Here is a 23,628-nt window from a genome sequence, read left to right as displayed (position 1 = left end):
TTATACGGTGAACAGCACAGGGTTTGATTCAACCCAGTTGCTCATAGGAAGTTCCAATATTTTTCTTTGCTGTTGTATTTTCTTCCCTGCTCACGTCAACACCACTATCAGCTAACATGCACGTCAGTTATGCAGCTGGATGTATTTGGTAAGACCCAGTTGGAATTTACAGCAAGGAGTGCTGTATAGTTCATCAGTATTCATTAGCCACACATGGCATATCCTTTGTTGCAGTAAAATCTAAAGGAACTGAGCCAAGTCCAGTGGCACACACCCATAATCCCAGCTACTCAGGAGGCAGAGGCAGGAGGATTGGGGACGTTGAGGCCAGCCAAGGCAAAGTTTGTAAAATCATGCCTCTAAAACAAACTGAAAATAAAAGGGCTAGGGTGGAGTTCCAGTGGTAGAGCAAGTGTGGCCATGGGTTTAATCCCAGTACAGGGTGGGAGGGCGCCTGGCTTTCCCTGGAGAACCTGTTGTTAAGCAGCACCTGCAGGGCAGTGGAGGAGGCCACCTGTGGAGAGAGCAGCAGGAGCGGAGGTTGGTGTGGGGTTGGGAAGGTGCAGTGGATTCAGTGTGGATCAGGACTGGATTCGCAGTAGCTCTTTGTTCAGAGCCTTTCCCCCCCCCCCCCCCCGTCTCCTGGGTGGTGGCCAGCTGTCCTCTCTGTCCAGCCTACTGGCTGGTGGCCCTCACCACAGCACACACCATGGTGAGGGGTTTGCAGTCTGACTCCCCCCTCCCACGGCCGGGCCTTCCTGTACCTCTCTTCCCCTCTGTCAGTGAAGACAGCCACAGGGCCTGTCTCACCAGCTGGCTATAAAGAGCGATCCCCACACCTCCATGTTGAGGGTGCCCAAGGTGAGCTTCGCCCATCAGTCCATCTTCCCAGTGTTCCCCGGCCACCTCATGACAGGGCACTCTCTCCATCCCCCATCCCCACCATGCACTTGGGCACTTTGCCAGCCACTGCCGATGGTGACTGGGTGAGAAGGAGAAACTGAGGCCCGCCACTCTCTTCTGTGAACTCATCCACTGCCCCCAGGACCTTTGTACTTGCTATTACCTCTCTCTGGATGCTGCCTTATGCTCTGCCCCCAGATACCTACAGAGCTTGCTCCTTCATGTACTGCTTGGATGGCCCCTGGTCAGGGAGACTCTCAGTAGAACAGCATTCTCCTGTGCCCACGTCACCCCCACCCTGCGCCCTCCTTCCTTGCTGCTGTGGCCTGTTAAGTCCGCAGGGCCTGGCCTGGTAAATCTCTACTGAAGGTGTGGGTACATATTTCTTCCAGCCCCCGTCCCCTACAAAAAAAATTAGTCTTGTTTTCTTTCTTTATCTGTTCTTAGTGGTCCTGGAGCTTGAACTCAGGGCCTGAGCACTGTGCCCAGGTCTCTTTGTGCCTAAGGCCAGCGCTCTACCACTTGAGCCACAGTGCTACTTCTGGCTTTTGCTGAGTAGTTCATTGGAGATAAGGGTCTCACAGACTTTCCTGTCTGGGCTGGCTTCAAACCATGATCCTCAGATCTCAGTCTCCTGAGTAGCTAAGATTACAGGCGTGAGCCACTGGTGCCCAGCTTGTTTTCATTCTCTATCCTGCCTGCTCTGATCCACATCTTTTCCCCGGAAGGGGCCCTGTGGCCTCTGCCACCCCACTGAGATGTATCCTTCTAGAAGGCCACAGTATCCATGTGCCAGGCCCCCAACCCTAGCCTACAGACTTCTTGCTGCTCTCCAGGCTCTCTCTCAGACAGCCGAGGACTGCAGCCTTCGCCTTGGCAGTGCGGCTGGCTGCATTCTTGCACGAGGGGACAGGGTTTCATCTGGAACCCAATCCTTTGGCCACTGCCGCCAGAAGGGCCAGCCCTGGCCACGCTTTGTCTTTGCAGCTGGGGTTTCTGGAGGTGGCAGGGGCTGCCTGGCAGGTCAGGGGTGTAGCTGTGGGAGCGAATGCTCAGTTGCTTTCTGTGTTGGTTTTCTTGTAGAATTTCATGTGCAATAGGATAACCTCTGTTAATAGAGCTCCGAAGAGCATTCTTGTCACAGTTTACCAAATTCTAAAATGTGGGTTTTTTCTCTCTCTCTGTCTTTCTCCCTCTTCCTCTTAAAGATGAACTGACTGGAATCCTAAAGAAATTATCACTTGAGAAGTACCAGCCCATCTTCGAGGAGCAAGAGGTAAGGGCGGCTGCGTTGGGGGAGGCAGGTCAAGTCTCGGTATAGAAGCACATTGTCTAGCTGCGCTCCTTCCCTCCAGGCAGCAGAGGAAGCATCCTGGGGTCTGTCCATCAGCCCGGCACCATGAGCTCCTGCGAGCTTCATGATCATTGAACTTTGTCAGTTGGAGCCCTGCTCTGTGTCTCTCCTGAAAATGGGTTTGGCTGGCAGGCTTAAAGGGGCCCAAGCAGATCCTGCAGAGCTTGAACAGATGACTCACACCGGCTGTGGGTCATCGAGGCTTCCTGTCCACTTACAAGCGCCTAAAGTCACCTGTAAAATACATGGCTTGCCAGGTGCTGGTGGCTCGTGCCTGTAATCCTAGCTACTCAGGAGGCTGAGATCTGAGGATCAGGGTTCAAAGCCAGCCTGGACAGGGAAAGGCCATGAAACTATTTTTTTTTTTTTTTTGTCGGTCGTGGGGCTTGAACTCTGGGCCTGGGCGCTGTCCCTCAGCTCTTCAGCTCAAGGCGAGCGCTCTACCACTTGAGCTACAGCGCCACTTCCAGTTTTCTGGTGGTTTATTTGAGATAGGAGTCTCACGGTCTCTCCTGCCCAGGCTGGCTTTGAACCGTGATCCTCAGATCTCAGCCTCCTCAGTAGCTAGGATTACACGCACCCTGCGGCCATGAGACTCTTATCTCCAATTAACCACCACTCACAAAACTAGAAGTGGAACTGTGGCTCTACTGTGGTAGAGTACTAGCCTTGAGCAAAAGAGCCCAGACCCTGAGGTTAAGCCCTATGACCGACAAAACAAAAACAAACAAACAAAAAACCCATGACTCTTCTAGGCAGGCATCTTATGAAAATGTTCCAGAGTTAGCAGGTGATCTGAGGCCCACTCCTAGGTGTGTCCTGAGGAAGTGGAGACAGGGGCTACATGGAAGCTGTACACAGACATCCTCAGCCCAAAGTGCAAACAGCTCAAATGTGTGTCACAAAGGTGAAATAATACCTGCCTCTGGAGAGGGAATAGCACTTAGCCATTAAAAAGAGAAATACTGGTCTGGGCACTGGTGGCTCACACCCGTAACCGTAGCTACTCAGGAGGCAGAGATCCGAGGATTGCAGTTCAAAGCCAGCCCAGGCTGCAAAGTCCGTGAGACTCTTCTCTCCAGAAAATAGGAAGTGGCCCTGTGGTTTAAAATGGTAGACTGCTAGCCTTGAGCAAAAAGAGCTCAGGGACAGCAACCAGGCTCTTGAGTTCAAGCCCTACAGCCAACCAAAAAGGGAGAGAGAAAGAGTGAGTGAAAGAGAGAGAGAGAGAGAGAGAGAGAGAGCCTATAGAGAGGTCTCTAAGAAACTATGCTAAGTGAAAACAAAAACAGTCACAGAGGCCATGTTAGGGTGTGGGTGTGGTTCGTTTATAGGAAGGATTCGCAGAGACAGCAGGCAGGGTAGTGGGTGCGAGGGATGGGGGGGGGCAGGGTTTCTTTTAGGGCATGATGGAAATGTCCTGATGCTGAGCATGTGTAGCTGTGACCAAACCGCAAGTCACAAATTGTATCAAAGATGAATTACATCCCAATAACAACTGTCACAAAAGCGAGTGTGTTAGCCAAATAAAACCTCGGGCCAGCAGCACGGGGTGGGTGGGGAAGATCCCGGCTCAGCGTGTGAACTCTGTCCTCGTACAGTGGCTCTCCGGAGAGCACCTATAGCACCCCAGCAAGCTGCAGGTGCATTTGAGGTGTCTGTGTCCTGGTTCAGGAGGTGGCCGGGTGGGTGCCTCTCTTCCTTGTGTCCTGACTCTCTCTGCCGCGTCCTGACTGTCCTTCCTGCCTCTGGCCATTTGCAAGGGCCGTGAGGGTTTTTTCCATTTCTGAGAATTCTTTCCTGGTTGGTGTTGCTCTCCCTCCTGGAGCTCTGGCCGGGTGCACCCAGCACATCTCCCTCGGGGCAGACCTCCACTCCCCACAGCGTCCATTTTAGGAGGTCACATTCATTCTGACGTTTTCCCCCACTCTGTTGGCATGCTGGGGTCCCGGTCAGGCCTGGCTCAGAGCTGCTGCACCTGCCAGGCGCAGAGAGCGGGGGGGGGGGGGTTCCCACTGAACTCCCTCAGGGTCAGGAGGCAGAATGCGCAGATTTGCCGTGGAGACAGGGAGGCACTGGATCCCGCAGCAGAGCCCGGAGAGACTGGAGGCTCCCACCCGAACCGGGTGGGTATCAGGTCTGCACCTGCGCAGAACCCTGCTCTGTCAGGGGATGTTCTCCACCCCCACCCCCCAACCCCATCGTGAGCACTCACACCTAAGGCTTTAGTGGAAGCGAGAGTTAACCCATCCATTGCCACTGCCCAAGCCTCTGGCCCAGTCCCCTTGCAGAGTGCCTGGTGTGTAACTAGCCCTCCCCCGCGCCCAGTGCAGGACACAGCCCTGTCATTATGCACTCAGCCATCAGATTAGGAAACATAGTACCGCGTGTTCTCGTCTTGTCTGAATTAAACTCAAGACTCACGGATCACCTTTTTACCTGTATTAGAACAGATCAGATGTGGCTCCATCTATCAAAATAAAACCTAAATAACTATGATCAAATAGATTATTTCTGCCTTGGAGAGAAGTCATCCAGGATCCTTCCAGCTCTCTGCTCCACCATTACTAAGTGTGCAGCTCTCATTTCCTAAGTCAGTGTGGCTGCCAGAGCTCCAACCATCACATCTGAATTCCACACGCACTATAGGGTATATAGGATAGAAATCTGCCTGGGCAGGGAAGCCTGTTCTCTGTCCGACTCCTCACACTCAGGCTGTGGTTATCCCACGTGTGGGTGATGAGTATGCTTCCTTCATCCCATCTTGCAAGGATAGGGGCCTGTGAGTTTATCTCTTGGAGCAGAGTCCGGGCTGCCTTTCCAGGCCCAGGCCTGGCTGAGCCTGGTAGCGCTTGGATCTGCTAGTTTGGCCTCTCTGCCTCCACTCTCATCAGCCTTGCTTTCCTTTCTTGCTTCTGTGTATTTTCTCTGTCTTTTCGCAGTCTGCACCTCTCTTGTCCGCTGGGAGGGAACCCCGGTGAGTACTTGCGCGTGCCCACACCTTCCTGGGTGGCGTCCAGTGCTGGGAATCGCGGAAGCATGGGGACTGGCTTCCGGAGGCCGGACTTGGTGCCCACCCTCTGGCGGCCCAGGTTCCCGTTCTGAGATGGATCATCCTTGCTCTTGTGCTTTTAAGGGTCTCTCCATTTGGAGAGCCAAGAGCTGGGCTGGGTGGAGTCAGGAAGCAGAAAGCCAGGGCTGGGAGGTGGCCAGTTAGGATCAGTCACCAGTATTTCTGCTGTGTTGGCATGGCGATAGATCCCTCCCCTCTGCCCCCCTCCCCCCCAGGTGGACATGGAAGCGTTCCTTACACTCACCGATGGCGACCTGCAGGAGCTGGGCATTAAGACCGACGGGTCCCGACAACAGATCCTGGCAGCCATCTCCGAGCTGAACGCAGGCAAGGTACCGTCCTCAGCCTTCCTTCTTTTCCTTGTTGGGACCCCTGAGCCCCTCACGCGGGTCCTGGGGCCTTTGTGGCCAATGGACCACGGGTGGCACCCTTGGAACAAGCCCTTAGCACCTCCCCGTGCCACCTGTTTCTTCTCCCCACGTCTCTCCCTGCATGGTGGTCGCTCAACTAAACTAAAACAATCCCTCCGGGGAGTTCAACCCCTGGCAGGGGGCGTCACCCTTGGCAGCAGTGGGGAGCAGAGCCCTGGGTCTGGAGCAGAGCCCTGGGCACAGGCAGGGCTGGCACCCGGGCAGGGCCTGCCCATTTGGAGCGCTCGGCGCCTGCAGGGTACAGTGATGGCATCCCGAGCTGTCAACCGCCGCCACCGATACGGCCACCCATGTGTCTGTCTAATGCTGAACGTCTGCTCATCCGCTTTAACGCTAACACATCAGCAGGCAGGCCACACACCAGAGAGGCCCCAGGAAGGCGCGGCCTCCCGCCTCAGACCTGCGGCTTACCTGTCCACGATGGCACCTTGTCAGTGCGTGAATAGGACCGTCGTGGGCAGCTCTGCCTTTGGCCCTTTCCTGCCCCTTTGCTCTTGCTCCCCTTCCACGGAGGTGCCGGCGGCTGCCCTCAAGCTGGCGTCCGGGAGCACAGCCGCTTTCCTGTTCTCTGCGTCTGCCCAGACCGTGCACAGCGTACCGGCCAGACGTGCCGCGCCAGCAGCAGATAAATACTGACAGGACTCTTTACCTTTCGCAAGTCACTCACACACCAGTCCTCACGGCAGCCTTGGCCCCGGGGCCTCACACCTGCGGGGTCTGGCTGGCAAGGCAGCAGAGGCTCGGGGTGGAGGGAGCCGCGGCCTCGGGGAGGCAGTGGCCCCTGCAGCGGCCTCTGGCTTCCAGACTAGGCCGGCTTCTGCTCTGCCCTTAGCCTTGGAGCCCGGGGGCGGGGGGGGGGGGGAAAGGGGGGTGGCAGGCAGAAGCTGTTCCACCACTAGAGTTGGGAAGAGCATCGTCCAGAGAACTGGTGTGCAGGGTGGCTCCGGAGGGCGGCTCAGCCCTTAGCCATCACCAGTTGCCATGCAGGGTGCAACTCGCTGTGCGCCTGCCCTGCCAGGTGGTGTGGAAATGTTGAAAGTTCAGCCTCACACTGTCCACGTCCACGGAACTGCTCACAGCATCCACAGTGCGGCTCCCGGGAGCCCTCACACCGCAGGAGGCCGCGCCCTGATAGGAACCCCTGGGTAGAACAAGAGAGTTAGACCAGGCTGAAGGCAACACATGTGCAAAGGCCCTGGGGTGAAGAGACGTGTGGTGTACTGAAAAAGTGAGGGAGTGGCTGGGGCTCAGAGAATAGGAGTTGGGTGTGAAGGGCAGAGGGCCCCAGGGCGGTCAGGGTGACTCGGTCGAATATGGGCAAAGGGCTTTGGGAAGGAGGCGGTGATTGGTGTTTGGGGCTGTGGAGTTGGAGAGGTCTCTAGAGGGCAGATAGCGGGAGAGACGGGCAGCAAAGGAGCTTAGGCCAATCAAGAGAGGGAGTCGGGAAAGGCTGTGGATATGAGGCCCTGTGAGGACCGGCGGGAGCAGCAGAGCCTGCTCCCCACGGTGGCCGGGGATGGCAGAAGGAAGACAGACGGAGCTGGTGTGCAGCCTAGGGACGCATAACTTCCTTTCAGACTGAGCAGGGCCACACCCTCAGCTCAGGCCACAGGAGGACCTTTGTCTTTGGGCAGTCTGGAACTTTCTGTGGCCTCTCTGAATCGGCACCCCGGCTCCCTGCTTCGTCCGGGCCTCTCGTCATGCGTTGCCCAGGGCCCCGTCACAAGCACAAGGGGCAGCTAACCGCAGTGTTTCCTGGGGACCCAGCTCACTGGCTCCCACCAGATTCCCGTCAAGCCTCTGCGGTGCAGGACCAAGGTGCTGCCCAGGCCCACTCATGCTCTTCCCATGGGTGGTCCCAGCCTGCCACGCCAGGCATCCACAGCAGCTGGCGAAAGGGGCAGGGTGGTGTGGGGGGGGGGTCCCCTTCCTGGGGATAATAGTTCCAGGTAAAGCCAGAGTGTGCGGTAGAGAAAGCTGTGCTGGGGAGAAGCTGAACATGATAAAGGGTCAATCTTACAAGCTTTGTCCTGTTCCTAGACTGCATAAATGACTGCCCAGGCCACAAATGGCTCACAGAGCCCTGAAGATGCCCGGCCCCGGTCACTCGGGATCCAAGCTGCCTGACCTTGTGTCGGGTCTCCTGCCTCTGGCTGCTGTGGGGCGGGAGCTCCTCCTCCCCGTCACACAAGCCTTTGTCTTGGCCACTCAGGCTTTGCCAAGACTGCATTAGTGTGGCTCAAATGCCCAGAACACAACTGAGAACACAGACCCCGACCCGGGCTCTGCTTACCCACCAGTGCCACAGCACCCAAGGGCTATAGAAACACAAGGAACATTCTAAAGAAATGAAATGGGCGCCAGGCACCACTGGCTCTCTCACACCTGTAATCCTAGCTACTCTGGAGGCTGAGATCTGAGGATCACCGTTCGGTGCCAGTCTGGTCAGGAAAGTATGTGTGAGACTCTTTATTTCCAATTGACCACAGCTGTGGCTCAAGTGGTAGAGTACCAGCCTTGAGCAAAAAAAACCCTAGGGACAGCATCCAGGACCTGAGTTCAAGCCCTGGTATTGGTACATGAAAGGAAGAGAGGGAGGGAAGGAGATGGAAGGAAGGAAAGAAGAAAAGGAAGGGAGGGAGGGAGGGAGGGAGGAAGGAAGGAAGGAAGGAATTAGAAATGCTCAACATGCTTTTGTGCAGGAATCTTTTGGCTATGTGTATATACTTGGCACAGGTTGTGATAGAAAATGCATTTCTTACACTATCAAGAAAACATTTGGGGGAACAATTTGAGTGCTGCAGCCTCAAAAAAATGGTCAAGAACCTAGCTCCCAAGTAATGGAATATCAGCAAATAGAGCAGGCACCATATCATTACCAGAGTGCTGTGGACTCTCCGCCTGTTAGTCATGAAACCACCAGGCAAGACTCCCCCACCCCCCACAAGTTGTAGTATGGGCTTGAGTCTGCAAATTAGTATAATGTTTTCAAATGGGATGTGTGTTACTGGTTCACCAGAAACTGCTCATATAAGGCTTGTCCTCACTCAGTCCTGTGCCGGTGTTTCCTGCTGTTTCCCTTCTCGCGACTGTCATCTTACTAAGCTTTCACAGTACCAGAATGGAGATTCTTGTTTTAACAATTGTGAACATTTTTTATTACCCTTCAATAGTTGTTCTGAGAGGTTTCAGTTCAACATGGCAGTTTATGAGTGCAATGGATTTGATCAGTATCACCCCCTCCTCCTCCCCCCAACTCTCCCACCCTACCTGTCCCCTCAGCTTACCTGCTCCATGTCCACATATGCTCACTGAATGCTGTGACTGCATTCACCCCCTGCCTATCCCCATTCGGCTGACCTCCCCACCCACGTTCCATCCTGTTAAACTGTAACTTGTTCAAAGGAGTACCCCATGGGAATCCTTCCTTGTGTATACCATACTTTAGTTCACATGCATGGAAACAGCCCAGAGTTCCTTTACGGACAAATGGATCGAGAAAATGGGGTGTGTGTGTGTGTGTGTGTGTGTGTGTGTGTGTGTGTGTGTGTGTGTGTGTGTGTGTGTGTGTGTGTGTGTGTGTGTGTGTGTGTGTGTGTGTGTGTGTGTGTGTGTGTGTGTGTGTATGTATAAATGCACAGGTATATACACCTGCACAGTGCATGCACACACATGTACACATGCCTGTGTGTGCACATACACACATGTATATGTGTATATGGGCACAATGGGATTTTACTCACCATCAGGAGGAATGATGTGTCATTTTCAGAGAAATGGATGGACCTGGAAAAGATTATGTTAAGTGAAGTAAGTCAGTCTCAGAGAAACAAAGGGCACATGTTTTCTCATAGGAGAATTTTTTTAAAAAACAGAAACCACCATCAACCTGGCTGACACCAATGCTGACACTGTTCCTTTTGAGGCAGATTACTTGCAGTGTGTTGTGCCAAATAGGTTGTGTGTGTGCGCGTGCGTGCATGTGTGTGTGTGTGTATATGTGTGTGTGTGTGAATGTGGCTGAGATAAATTTGGGTCTATAATTTTATATGTTGCTTTCTTTGTTGAACATGAAATCTATACACTATCTATTTGACTAAGAACTCTTTAGGGGAGTTTTTTGTTGTTTCTTGAGGTTTGGTTTTTTTTGGGGGGGAGGGGGCCTGAACTCTGGGCCTGGGCGCTGTCCTTCAGCTCTTCAGCTCAAGGCTAGCGCTCTACCACTTGAGCCATAGCGCCACTTCTGGATTTTTTCTTTTTGCTTATGTGGTGCTGAGGAATCGAACCCAGGGCCTCAGGCATGCAAGGCAAGCACTCTACCACTGAGCCACCTTCCCAGCCCTTTTTTTTTTTTTTTAACAGATTCTCACTGTCTCAAACTAGATCCTCTGACCTTATCCTCCTGAGTGCTGGGATTACAGGCGTGTACCACTATGCCTGGCAGAACTCTTTTTAACATAATACATTTACATAGATGTGCTTAAATTAATTTTTCCAAATTAATTTTGGAATTCCCCACTTGTTGGCTGTGTGGATACAGCAGACAACTAGTTTCCTGAGGATCTTTCTCAAGGTAAACTTCTAAAACAGGACCCTGGAGTCAGAGAGCCAGACTTAATGCATCTGGCCTCCCTGAATCCTGGCTGAGTCCTGTCAACTTCTTCTTGGTTATTATTGATCTAACAGGCTCAAAAAAATAATCCATGCCTTTGGCTCATTTGCATTTCTTTAAATACTTGATGTGTTGAACCCTTTTTCCCCTATAGTTAATGGCTATTTGTTATTTTCCGTTTGGAACTCACCAGACTGGCCTCTGGAAAGTCAGTAGTTCTTACAAAGAAATTATCATCATCTTCAGTTGGGCAGATGGTGGGAGGTGAGCGGGGAGTGATTATGGCTTAAATCACCTGCAGCATTGTCCTAAGGTTAGCAAGTAGTGAGCCCTAGAACCCCAATTTCCCAACCCATTTCTCAGACACATAAGGCTTAGGTGGCACTTAATAATAAAGTAACTGTCATCCCTCAGTTTACCTCTTCACCCTCAGCTTGCCTGGGCTGCCCCATGCATCACTCAGATTGAGCTTCCTAGCAGCCACGCATGGTTAAAGTGTTCCATTTTATACACACAGGAGCCAGGGGTGGGGTGAGTATCAGGTGCCACTGCCATCGCTGGTGGGCAGAGCGCCAGGTCTCCTGTGCCTGTCCTGACCCCGCAGTCTGGAGACTTGTGTGGATGGACTTACGGTTATTGTCAAGGACCAGCATAAGGGGGCGAACCTTTACTGTCCTCTCAGTGCAACGTCCCTGAGAAGGGTGTGGAGAGGGGCCCTTTGGGGTGGGTAGCTCATGAAATAAAGGAAAAGGAAGTTTAAAGTCTGGGCTCATTTCATGGACAGGTCTTAACTCTTAGCAGAAGAAAATCTGCCCAAGATTATATTGTTGTTGTTGTTGTTTTTGGTTGATCGTGGGGCTTGAACTCTGGGCTTGGGCGCCGTCCCTCGGCTCTTCAGCTCAAGGCGAGAGCTCTACCACTTGAGCCACAGTACCACTTTCAGTTTTCTAGTGGTTTATTGGAGATTAGAGTCTCACAGTCTGGCTTTGAACCGTGATCCTCAGATCTCAGCCTCCTGAGTAGCTAGGATTACAGGCAGGAGCCACTGGTACCCGGCCGATTATATGTTTTTAATTTGCTATATTCCAACCACATCTTTTTTCATTCATGTTCCGTGTACCCTGCCCTCCTCTGAGGTCAGCCCCTGCCTGTCTCTCAGTGTCCACACGGTCCCCAGGGCAGCAACGCCCATCTGAGGTACTATTACTGCTGAGAAAACCAAGACCCGGAGACATTAAATATCTTGCTCAACTTCCCTCACCTTGCAAAAGTGGAGAGATGGGATTTGAACCCGGGCTGTTTGACTCCTATCTGTTCTTAACCTCTGAGTTCTGCCACCTAGCACCCAGACATGTCTACCCTCTTCACTCACCTGAAGACATGGACTTGGAAATTCTCTGGAAATCAGACCTGAAAGATTTTAATCACAGAGCCAAAAAGATGGGGAACCCTTGCATCAGCCCAGCTGCACCGTGTTCCTCTTTGCCCAGGAAATGGAATCCCACACCCAGGAACCTCTCCAGCACTGACAGCTGCCATTGTGGGTGCTGGAGGAGCTTCTTACTCAGTCATTTTTATTAAACTCTTTCAATTAGATCATTTTATTTCCCTCAAGACGCCCATGGGTTTTTCAAGTATGAGCTGTACATTAACAACACTGTGTCAATTGAATTAATGGTTAAAAGATTTAACAAGACTTTCTGTGTCTGTTTTCAATTTCCTCCACAGGGGCGTGAGAGACAAATCCTACAGGAAACCATCCACAACTTCCATTCTTCCTTTGAGAGCAGCGCCAGCAACACCAGGGCCCCAGGCAACAGGCCCTGTACGTGATCCTCTGGCGTACCACCTGCGTGAGCTCTCTGAGCCCCCTGCCCCTGAAATAGCCAGTTCCAGCCCAGAACCTGGAAACAAGCCATTTCTGTCGCACCACTGGGTATTGTTTCCTCTGCTGGGAACATCAGTTGGTGATGCTTGGTGCTGTAACCAATTTGGCACTCATAGGTACCGGGTTTCCCCTAACAGTCCAGTTCAGTCTCCCGGTTGGCCTATGGTTTCACACAGTGACTCAGGGCCCCAGCTCCTTTCCTCTGGTGCCCTGAATCCCTAGGAGCCTCTGCATTCTGCTTCTGCCTAGAAGAAGGGAAAGGGGCAGTAGAGACAGACTACACAGCCACTTCTCCACTGCCCTGAACTGACGCAAGCATAAACACCTGCTTACATTTTATTGGCCACTGCGTGTCACCTGGCCCCACCTGGAAGCAAAGGGGGCTGGGAAATGTAGTCTCTTCCTCTAGCTTTTCAGCTACTCTAAACTCAGAGTAAGATGAGCATGTAGCAGTTGGTAGACGATTAGCCCTCCCCACTACATCTTGCCTTAAAACTTTGAACTCATTCCTTGTGTCCAAGTCACCTCCCAGGTAAAGCCTTTCTCGGTACTTGCACTCTGGGTCTTTCCAACCACTTTCTGTGCTCTTCACTCCATGTGTCCAATGCATTTTTCTTTACTACAAAGACAGCCATTTGTAGAGGAGATGAGAGGTGTCCACAACATGGCTCTCTCCTACCTGGCCTTCCTGCAGGGTAGAGTACCAGGCAAAATGGGGCTCAGGTTCCCTGTCATGTCATGTTCTGAACTCTCATTCAGGCACACAGGAGAGAGGGGAGCTTTGTGTTGTGAAAGGACTTTGGGGCAGGCCTGACCTTTCCTCAGTTGCAGCTGGGAAAGGATGGAGAAGATCACACCTATCACCTTCCTCACTGCATTCCAGTGGCTCCAGAAGCTGCTTCTCTAAGGTGTTTGGTGTCAAAGAGTTCTGGGCCTTGATGAGCCCTTCCTGGAACTCTTTTTGCCCCCACAGGCCCCCTAGCCCACCTCCGGGAAGCTATCCCTTTCTACAAGCAGTGTTCTCCCCTCCCCTGGTTCCATGGCCTGGTGCCTCCTGGGAACAGTTGCACAGGTCTTAATGAGGGGGCGTTTGTGTGCGCTCAGGGAGGTTTGGCAGACTCGGTGGAAGCCAAGCTGCACGCTGCGCTCACTGCAGAGTCTCTTGGTACCTTCAGCACACTTGGTACCTTCAGTACCGTCACAGGGCCATGAAGCTTCTAGCATTTACACGTTAGTCTTATATGATGCTCTTGCAAACCATGGACACCACTGGGAAACACTGCTTTTGTTGAACAGAGGCAGCCAGGCAGCCTCAGCCCTGGGAGCAGGCAGGGGATGCTCAGGGCTTCAGCCAGGCTGGGGCCGTTGGGAAGGAGCTCTCCAGAGGAAGCCTGCTTGGCAGTGGGTTAGCAGGATGAGGGAGCCCCCTGAATCTGAGATGGGGCCTCTGTCCTGCAGAGTAAGGGAGTTGTTTCCCAGCAGGCAAGCTGTGTCCCACTACTGAGTGCCAGGGGTCCAAGCCCTGCTGGCCAGACCATCATACAGAGGCCAGCAGGCTTTCTGTCCATGGGCTGTTCATCATGGTGCCGCAGCCTCAGGCCTGCTCTGCACCACTCGCCCCAGCCCTCCAGAGCCATAGTCTTACAGAGGAGGCAGGCACGTGGGAAGGACAGTGAGTGTGAGGCTTCTCATGATGCCGGTGTGCAGAAGCAAGGAACAGGGTATGGGGACAGTCCTTTCTGAGAGCTCAGGCTTGGCTTGGTTGGCCTAGGAGGAGAGCTGGAGCTACTTCTAAAGGCAAGTGTGGGCACAGCCACAGGTAAGGAAGAGAATGGGCACCCAGGCCAGGAACAATGCTGTGAAGGCAGAGGTCCCCTGTGTGAACTATGCATCAATGGGCAGGGGTGAGCTAGGCACTTGTTTTTCTGATTTTCTGCGTATAATGGTGTGACCCTAGAACTAACAATGGACATAGAGTAAGACCTCGCTTGGTTTTGGTTCAGCCACTCCTTGGATTACCAGGCATGCATCTTCATCTCATTTTCCCTTTTGAGAAAGGAGACTGGAAAAAGTCCTTTCACCCTGGAGCAGAGCTGATTGGAGGGGTCTCAAAAACAGTTACATGTTTTAAATCTTTCCCTCTTGTTTGCTTCTCTGCTTCAACATAGCCATGGCCGGATGGGTGAGACCAGAAGAAGCAGCTTCCAGCAAGAGGTAACAGCTGCTGACGTGGTCCTGCCGGCATTGGAGCGCTGAAGATACAAGGGCCAGCCAGTGACTTCCTGCCCTTTGGTGTGTCTGACCTGGGAACTCCCAGCAAAGAAATCATGGGAGCTGATTCGGTAGAGTGGGCAGTTTGCTTCTGTCTTGGAGCTACCCAAAAATGTACAGACCAGGCCCCGGGCTGGTGGCTGCAGACATCTACCCTGAGCTGGGCTTCCAAGTAAGCCCCACTGCCAGGGCCTGGGACTTTCCTGAAAAGATGGATTCTGCATCCCAGATTAAGGAGATGTCGACATCAGGGCATACATGGAATACTTTGCTGTGGCCATCCCTGTCTGTTTCAAGCAAGTTAATGTCATCTTGCAAACCAGGGCATCCTGTTGAACATATGAGACTGGATGTTCCTCCACCTAATAAAGTTAGAGCCACATTCTGCAGGAATGGCTGGGGGTAGGTGGGCAGGGAGTGGATCTCCTTTCAGGGGAGCTGGGTATAGAGCCTTCTTTCATTAAGGATTTTGTGCTCATGGCCTAGATGTTTCCTGAAGGCTTGCTGGGCTCCCCAATGGCCTTGAACTCTATTTCTCCTAAGAACAGACTTAGAGCTGGTCTCAGTTTCAGCTCAACAGAGAAGCCAGACCCAAACAGATGATGGTTCACCAAAGCTTAGGGATGACAGACAGGAAATGTAGCCATGGTACAGAAGAGTTCCCTCCGTGGGCCAGCTGTTGGGGTGGAACCAGCTGTCATGAAGATCCCCTCCCAGCATAGTGAACGGAAAGAGATGATGGAAGATTTCTCTCCGGGGCTTCCATGGCTACCCTCGGGGAGGCTGCTGGTGGCTGAGAAGACCACCACTATCCACTGGTCAGAGACCAGGATGTCATTTTGCTTTAGCCCTGTGGAGCTGGTTTCCACTGCATTTCAGCAAACATTTGTTATTATATTATTGGTTGTTTTCATGCAGGGACTTGATGCTCTTAGTTTCATTTGCCAAACTGCTTCTATTAAACAGTGGTGAGTTCTACTCCTCATTTGTTGCTCATCAGTGGTATAAATGCTGCCTGGGTTTTCTCTAGTGTAGCTGTTAGGGGGTGAACCCCTGGGCTGCTGGATGCTTGTTTCTGTGAGTCTCATCTCCACAATTACCCAGAGAGGCAGTTCTAACATTCCTGTTGGTTTGGTGACTATGGCATACCAGTGGGCACCGGCTTTGTCAAGGTCAAACACAGCCAACAAGGTCAGCTTTGGTTCGAATGCAGATCTCATTTTAGAATATACATTCCCTTCATGATGTCTTGCTGCCTGTCAGCAGCAAGTAATCCAGCCAACAACAAAACAAGCAAATGACACCTTGCTAGTTAGGCCCTGCAGCTTGTTCGTGAGAGGGGTATGCGGTAAGCTATAAATAGCTCGGAGGTTCTCTTTTGTTTCTATCAAGAATCCCACTCTGTCCTTGATCTCTGATTTCAGTACCTCCTGTTGGCAGGCTCTGCCACAAGGAACATTAAGAACAAAAGTGCATTGAGGCTGTGGCATGGGGCCATTTCCCCCACGAGCAGGAACACTGGGAGGAGATGTCTTTCCAGGTGGGCACAGAGGCTAGGTGAAGTTCAGCTGTGGTCCGGTGGATTAGACAGGTGTACCCAGATGCCAAGATAAAGTGAAAGCAAGAGGAAAAGACCATGTATGAGGCAAGTATTCTTGGTGTTCATTTTATAGAGTCATCCTTGATCCTAACCAAGTCCTTCCTACTTCAGGAAGAGTTGGATGCAGTGATGGTAGCTTCTTTTTTTCGGGTTTTTGTTTTTTTCCTTACTGGTGAGTGAAGCCTACAAGTCTGGCCACTTGCAAGCCCCCATCTAGCTCTGTGGCTCTCTGACAGAATAAAAAGGGCAGTAGTTCTTCAATAAGTTAAACATGGAATGGCCACATAACCAACCTAGCATTTCCATTCTCAGCTATGTACCCAAAAGAATGGAAGATAAGCATTTGTAGAAGAGCTTGTATGTAAATGTGTAGAGACAACTTGATGCCATCTCCAGGTGAATGAATTCACGATGTGTTCTGTTCACAGAACAGATCTACACAGCCATAGGCAGGAACAGAGTTCTGGCACCTGGTTCAGCCTGGATGAGCCCTGAAAACACCATACGCTAAGGGAGAGCACATAACATGGATGTCTATACACTGCTTGGCTCCGTGATCCGAATGCCCACCATCAGCAATCCAGAGATGGAAAGCCAATGAGTGGTTGTCAGGCTGGATTGGGAGAATGGCAGGGGTCCCCTTTGGGGTGCAGAGTGTCTAGCTTTAGTTAGTATGAACTCGTGCTTCTGGGTGGATCTTGCAGTTAATGTTCAGGTTCATATTACATTATTTATAACAAGAGATGACCGAGACCAGAAGGGGAACTTCCGGCCCTTGACATCTGACTGGCATTCCGGCCCTCTACCATCAGTCCTTATCTCTGCCTCACTCTTCAGTGTGAGCAATCTGCCTATTCTAAGTCTTCCTCTCCCTGCCGTGTTGGCCGGAGGGATCTAAGTACACTTAAGGTCTCAAGTCAGTGTTCCCAAAACCCAGCACAGAAAAGGCTTCACAATGAGTGATAAGGGGCCATCTTGTCCAGGCCTCCTTGCAAGGTGTGGATGTTCTCTGGACCCTCTATCACCTCTGGGCTCCCCACCTTCTCCCTATTTGTTAGGTTCCTGTTTTCTGTTTAGATGTGCTGGTTGCTGCCTGCTCCACTCTTTCTGCCACCGCTCTTTCCGTGGAATAATTGTCTCCACTTTCAACACAATGAGAATCGTTCCCGGCAAGTGAGTGTTTACAGAAGCTTGGTTGGCATGGACACTGTCCACTGTTCTACCTTCCAAGCCTCCAAAGGCCCAGCCTGGGTCCTCACCCTTGTGACCCTCATCCTGGCCCACGTTCCTCTCCTGTGGCTGGACCCCACATAGGCTGCAAGCCAGTCCAGCTCTGGCCCCATCTCTATAAAGAGCTTGCGCAGGAGAACCAACCGGAACCAAAGGCCTTGAGGTCACATGCTGGTGGCTTATGCCTGTAATCCTAGCTGCTCAGGAGGCTGAGAGCCGAGGATCTCTCTTCCAAACCCACCTGGGCAGAAAAATCAGAGAAACATTTATTTCCAGTTAAACAGCAAAAAGCCCAACGTGGAGGTATGGCTTGAATGGTTGAGCACTAGTCTTGAGTAAAAAAGTCAAGTGAGAGCTTGTGGCCTGAGTTCAAAGCCCAGTAATGCCAGGAAAAAAAAAAAAAAACAAAAGTATAGACTGTAGGCTTGCTTCATGAGCTAGATCACAGGGTAAAGTGACCTTAGGAAATACTCAGACATTGCGGGGAGCCTGAGCCTTTCCAGACAGTTTCTATGAGGCCCTAGGTGCTACATGAGGGCTATAGCTAAAGGCCTTCCTCAGGCAACACAGAGGCTGGGGGGGGCATTGAAGGCACTGGGGGAAGCCCCCCCCCCCCTGCAAAGCGGAGTCTCTGTCTTCCCCTGGAATAATAACTGTCATGGCTCCAGGGACAGGCCTGGGGACTAAAGCTGCCATGGGCTGTGTAGGAAATGCTTTCCATGGCAGCTGATGTCCTTGTCATTTGTCTCTCACTGTTAGGCAAGGGTCAGGCCACACATCTGCCTGACAGCAGCCATGGTGCTGCTCAGCACAGCCGTATTGACCACCTGCAGCTAGAGGCTGCCTGAGGAGCTGGGTGAGGGACCTGTGACAAGGGCCAGGGATACACCAGCCAGACTGATGACAAGAATACATGGAAAATATTTGGTGATTGAATAGCAATTAACTTAATGCACATAATTCAGTTTGCAAACCACAACCGTATAAATAATATAGAGTGAAGAGAACTGGCAGGAAGAAGGCACAAGGAACAGACCTTTATTTTTGTAGTACTAGGGTTGTACTCAGGGCCTTATGCTTGTTGAACCGGTGGCTCTACCAGCCCCTTTTTGCCTTGCTTATTTCCAAGCTTTATGCCTGGGCCGGCCTGAACTGTGATCCTATTTGTGCTTCTCTTTTTGAGAGAAGCTGGAATAATAGGCACGCACATCACACTCAGCCACTGGTTGAGATGATATTTCCAAAACATCTTTTTTTTTTTTTTAACTTGGACTGGTCTTCAGCTATGGTCCTCTCCCCATTTCTGCCTCCCAAACAGCCAGACTCACAGGCTTAAACCACTGCACCTAGCATATGAAGACTTTTTAGCCATATGAAGCTCTATTGATCTACCTTCTAGCATGAACTTAAACATTAGATTCTTCAGACACATTGGCGCTGTGTGTGTGTGTGTGTGTGTGTGTGTGTGTGTGTGTGTGTGTGTGTGTGTCGGTACTGGTACTTGAATTCAGGGTTTGGGTGCTGTCCCTGAGCTGTTTCTTTCAAGGCTAGCACTCTACCAGTTGAGCCAAAGCCCCACTTCCAGGTTTTGGGTAGTTAATTGGAGATAAGCATCTCATAGACTTTCTTACCCAGGCTGGCTTCAAACTATGACTCTCAGCTCTCAGCTTCTTGAGTAGCTAAGATTACAGACATGAGCCACTGGTGCCCAGCCACAATGGTTTTGTAAAAATCAAGTTTTCAAAATCAGATTTGCAGCCAGGCACTGGTAGCTGCTGGGGGCATGCTTCTGCATGATGCATCTTTCATCCCATTCTTATGGTGCTTCCTGAGCAGCAGCTTTGGTGTCCCCAGGACATTTAAAAGGAATGCAGGCCTTACATGGTCTCAAGGGAATGTATCGGCACACTGCAGCAGGAGAAGCAGTGCATTAAATTTATCGCACACAGCTGGCACTGTCATCCAGGTACCGCTTACACAAGGAGATGGACTACGAAAAAATGGACTAACATGCTTCCTTTGCCCTATCCTGCAGCCTCCCCATACCACACAATAATCTCCTTTCTCTGCCCTTCACCACTATTATTTTTCACGTTGGGGTAAATAGTCCAACATAAGTAGCTGGACCTGACAGTTGAGTGACTGGCATAGAACTCTAGATACAATAAAGAGAAAACACACAGACTAGTAACTTGTGTAAAGATGTCACACTTTGATTCAGACTCTTTTACATACAGCACGGACAACGTAGGGAACCGTAAGCTCAGAGGATGATCCAGAAATCATCAGATTTAGGTTCAGGCTTTGCCAACACCAGTGAGAAGAAGGCAGAGCAGATTACCTCGTTTCTGCGGTCTTGATTTTTCTGTCTGTGAAATGGAGGGAGAAGAAATGCTGTCTGACCAGGCTGCAGCCAGGAGTAAATGAGGTACTAAAGGCGGGAGTGTACTGTAAACTGTAAGGTGCTATACACAGGTACTTAGTGGCTTTGTTCTCCAGGGACCCTGACACCAGAGTGGAAGAGGAAGAAGCTCGAGAAGGAGGAAGTAGCAGTAGGTGGAACTTCAGGGTTGCCATGGGAACCAAAGCTCTGAGGCTGATCAAGGCTGGAAATACCATCTGGTTTGCAACACCAAAAAGCCTCCACTCACACTGGACTTATTTCTGTAAACAGCAGAATTAACAGCATCCTCCAGCAGCTACGTCAACCCGGAGCAAGCGAGATTATTTGTCATTCACCTGATTGTCCGTGCCAGAGCTGGACAGAGCCCCTCACCAGCTCCTTGCACACAAACTGTCACATCCAGAAAAATGTGGACAAGCCACTTAGTAAACCTGAGCTTGCCTGGAAGACAAACACCCACCCGCAGCCCCCACCCAACCTCATCTTTGCAAGCAAGATTGGTGATAGCAGTAAGAATGCCTTGAGTCCCAGTTTCATGCCACAGTCAGAGCAGTTTCCAAGTAGTGCGTGATAAAAACAGGTCCAGAAAGAGATGGTGCTCGCCCAAGGTCACACAGCAGCTCAGTGTCAAAACTGAAACTTGTACCCACATCTCCAAACCGAATTTGCTCTTACTCGGCTGCGTCTCCCTCTGATATCTGTCCCAGCACCGTGGTGCTGTTCCTCGGGAGACAGCCGGCTTGGGATTTCTGGGACTCCCCCTGGGCTTCAGAGACAGCAGCAAAGCATTTCTTGAGTCCCACACCTCCCAAGGATCTGACGCTAGAGCTGGCATTTCTGGGTGTTTTGTTGGAAGAAACAAGGTTTTCGTAAACCACATGGGCTGACATGAATGAAGAAAACAAGAAGGCTATGCCCTTAAGTTTTCAAAGATTCAGAAAAATATCCCAGTTTCACTACACCCCCTGGTGTAGCAGAGTTTTCACCAGGGGCTGCTGAGAATCGTGTAAGCAGAACCACTGTAGATTTGGCACAGGTGGCAGCTGTATTGCTGCTGGGCGGCCTTGCTTGCCCTCTCTGAGCCTGCTTTCCCAGAAGACAGGTTCAATGCAATCGATTGTCTCTGAGACTCCTTCCGGCTCTGAAGAAGAAAGGGAAAAGTGACCCATTGCTCCTGGGGGCCTTGTTCATCAGCTGGGTATGATCTGAGTGAGGAGATATTAACTGTGAGCCCTTCAGATCCCTGCCCACTGGGATCTATGAGTTTCCTGGGAATGAGACTTAGAGGAAAATGATCAATCGGGTGTCCAAAAAAGAGAGAGTCAGGGGCTGGGAAGGTGGCCCAGTGGTAGAGTGCTTGCCTCGCATGCATGAGGCCCTGGATTCGATTCCTCAGAACCACATACACAGAAAAAGCCAGAAGTGGCACTATAGATCAAGTGGTAGAGTGCTAACCTTGAGCTGAACTGCTGAGGGACAGTGCCCAGGCCTAGAGTTCAGGCCCCACAACTGATAAAAAAGGGAGCGGGTCATCTGAGACTACTGTCCTGACACAACCCCAGGTCCTCTAGTCTGAACTGTTCAGAGTATGGCTATGATGGAGCACCTGTCCTTGGCTAGGTATACTTAAGGTCACTCTACCATGCCCTCTAACCCAGGCTGTGCCCTCCACCCTGGGGGATCACAGGCAGCTCCTCTCCCAGAAGCCCAGGAAGGGGCTGCAGACCTGGGCAGTCCCCTGAACCCCCATCCTCCACAGCCTAGGGCTTAGGGAACCCTCCCTCCCCATGTGTCACGGAAGGCCACCAGGGTCCTCTTGAGCTACCGGGAAGATGCATCTCCTGGGGGCGCTCACTCACCACCCCTGGGGACGGACGAGGTCTTTCCAGCCCTTTCCACTTGCTCGGCTCTATAGGAACCACTTCTCTGCTGTCCCAGAGGATCCCAGGCCTCAGCAGCCAGATGGGGGATCCCTGGGGCCTGGCCCTGCCTAAGCTGTGAGAGAAAGAATCGGCAATTTGTTTCTAACCTGGTTCTCAGGGCAGGAAAATGGGGGTTCAGTCAAAGAAGTTGATAAAGAGCAAAGAGAAAGCGGAGGTTCTCAGACTGCACTTTTCCACGTTCTCACCCAGTGAAGGCAGAAACCTGGCCATAGGAGCTGGTGAGCCTGCTTCATCCTAGAGACCCTGAGTCAGTCTCCTTACTGTACTTGGGGGGCATCAACGCCTCCCACTGCCAGGTGCTGGTAGCTGTCACCTGTAATCCTAGCTACTCAGGAGACTGAGATCTGAGGATCCCAGTTTGAAATCAGTTCAGACAAAGCTGAGAGACTCTTACCTTCAAGAAACCAACAAAAAGCCAGAAGTAGAAATGTGACTCAAGTGGGAGAGTGGCAGCCTAGAGCAGAAAAGCCAAGAGAGAGCTTGAGACCCTGAGTTCAATTCCCTGTACTGGCAAGAAAACAAAACAAAACAACAAAAAGCCTCCCCTCCTGGTGCTTGGGAAGATTTAATAAGCAAACTGCGGGTGTTTAACAATCTTAAAAAGCCTGAGTACTTTGCTCTTTGCTTATATGTGTTTTCTGTAATGCACATGTTAAATAAAGGTTGTTTTTTTTTTTAAAGCCCTTCCATTGGATGCCTCCAGTGGAGGCTTCCTAAGGATGGAGGCTCTTGGTAGATCCTGCCTTACAGGTGGGGTGACTTGTGAAGGGGACAGACTGCTGTGTATTAGACTCGCCTGTGTCTAGGTCTGAGGCCACAGCTCTCTGTCACCACCATGAAACGAATCACTTTCTGAAACCTTTAAGAATATTGCAAGATGGAAACGGAACCTGAGGTGGGTGGGCACACTTTTGAGACAGATGTGACACGTGAGGAAGGTGAGCGACAAGCCAACTAACAGATCAGGCTACACTTGGGAAAGTTAAAGATTTCTGTTTGTTTGTTTTTTTTAATCAATGTTAGTTTGGGCAGTATTAGGATTTGAACTCAGGGCCTCCTGCTTACTAGGCAGGAGCTTCACCACATGAGGTAAAGGATCCCAAGGTGACAATAACTGTCCTGACTCATGTGGAAATGCATAGCCAGCCTAAAACAATATCACAGAAACTGCATACAGCAGAAGGCCTTGCCAAAGAAATCCAAGCAAATGGAGAGGGAGCATCACCTACCCACTCTTAGCAAAGGGAAAGGAAGGAAGAGGAAAAGTTAGAAAATCAATAGCTTACTTAACCTTGAGGCTGGGCACTGGTGGCTCACATCTGTCATCCTAGCTACTTGGAAGGCTGAGAATGGCAGGACTGAGGCTCTAGGCCAGTCTAGATTAAAAAATTCCCAACACACTTATCTCAACCAATAGCTAAGTGGAATGATCTATTATCCTGGATAGAAAGGAAGCTCAGATCTGAAGGATCATGGCTCCTGGCCGGCCTGGGCAAAAAAGTTTATGTGAATCTCATCTCAACAGAAAGTAAGTGGATGTGGTGGCATTTTCCCATCGTCTCACATGTGGCAAGAAACATAAAGGGAAAAATATAGGTCCAAAGAAAGAGTAAGAGTTTATCTCAAAAGAAGTACAGTAAAAAGGGCTGGGGCATGACTCGAGTGTTTTTGAGCTCAACCCCCTGCATTTAAAAAAACAAAACAAAGCTTGGTTGGTACTTTCTCTGTGCTGAACAAATCATTAGGCCTCTCTAAGACCTCTTTTGGAAGATGGTCATTTGATCATTGAGATGACAGATGTACAGGACAATAGACCCCAGATTTCATGGAATACCTAACAGGCTTCCCTTATCCTAAGATTCTCTAGAGGATTCCCAACTCTGCCTCCGAAGTTTAGAGACACTAACACCATGTCTTTT

The 23,628-nt window shown here is 51.2% G+C and overlaps 1 protein-coding gene across 1 annotated transcript in view; it reads left to right on the top strand.

Annotated features, from left to right (window-relative positions):
• The window catches only part of Anks6 (ankyrin repeat and sterile alpha motif domain containing 6), a 52,880-nt gene extending 37,363 nt beyond the window's left edge, over positions 1–15,517 (top strand). Inside the window, exons 13-16 of the mRNA XM_070010550.1 lie at positions 2,112–2,179; positions 5,546–5,662; positions 12,102–12,198; positions 14,430–15,517. Of these exons, the coding sequence (XP_069866651.1) occupies positions 2,112–2,179; positions 5,546–5,662; positions 12,102–12,198; positions 14,430–14,479 (332 nt within the window). The 3' untranslated portion in view covers positions 14,480–15,517. The remainder of the gene's footprint in view (positions 1–2,111; positions 2,180–5,545; positions 5,663–12,101; positions 12,199–14,429) is intronic.
• The last annotated feature ends 8,111 nt before the right edge of the window (positions 15,518–23,628 follow it).

The sequence above is a fragment of the Dipodomys merriami genome, unplaced genomic scaffold (genome assembly GCF_024711535.1).
Source record: "Dipodomys merriami isolate MVZ:Mamm:240054 unplaced genomic scaffold, mDipMer1.0.p SCAF_11, whole genome shotgun sequence".
Taxonomy (NCBI): Eukaryota; Metazoa; Chordata; class Mammalia; order Rodentia; family Heteromyidae; genus Dipodomys; species Dipodomys merriami.
The sequence above is the reverse complement of the archived record's forward strand: the minus strand, read 5'-3'. Positions and strand labels throughout refer to the sequence as shown.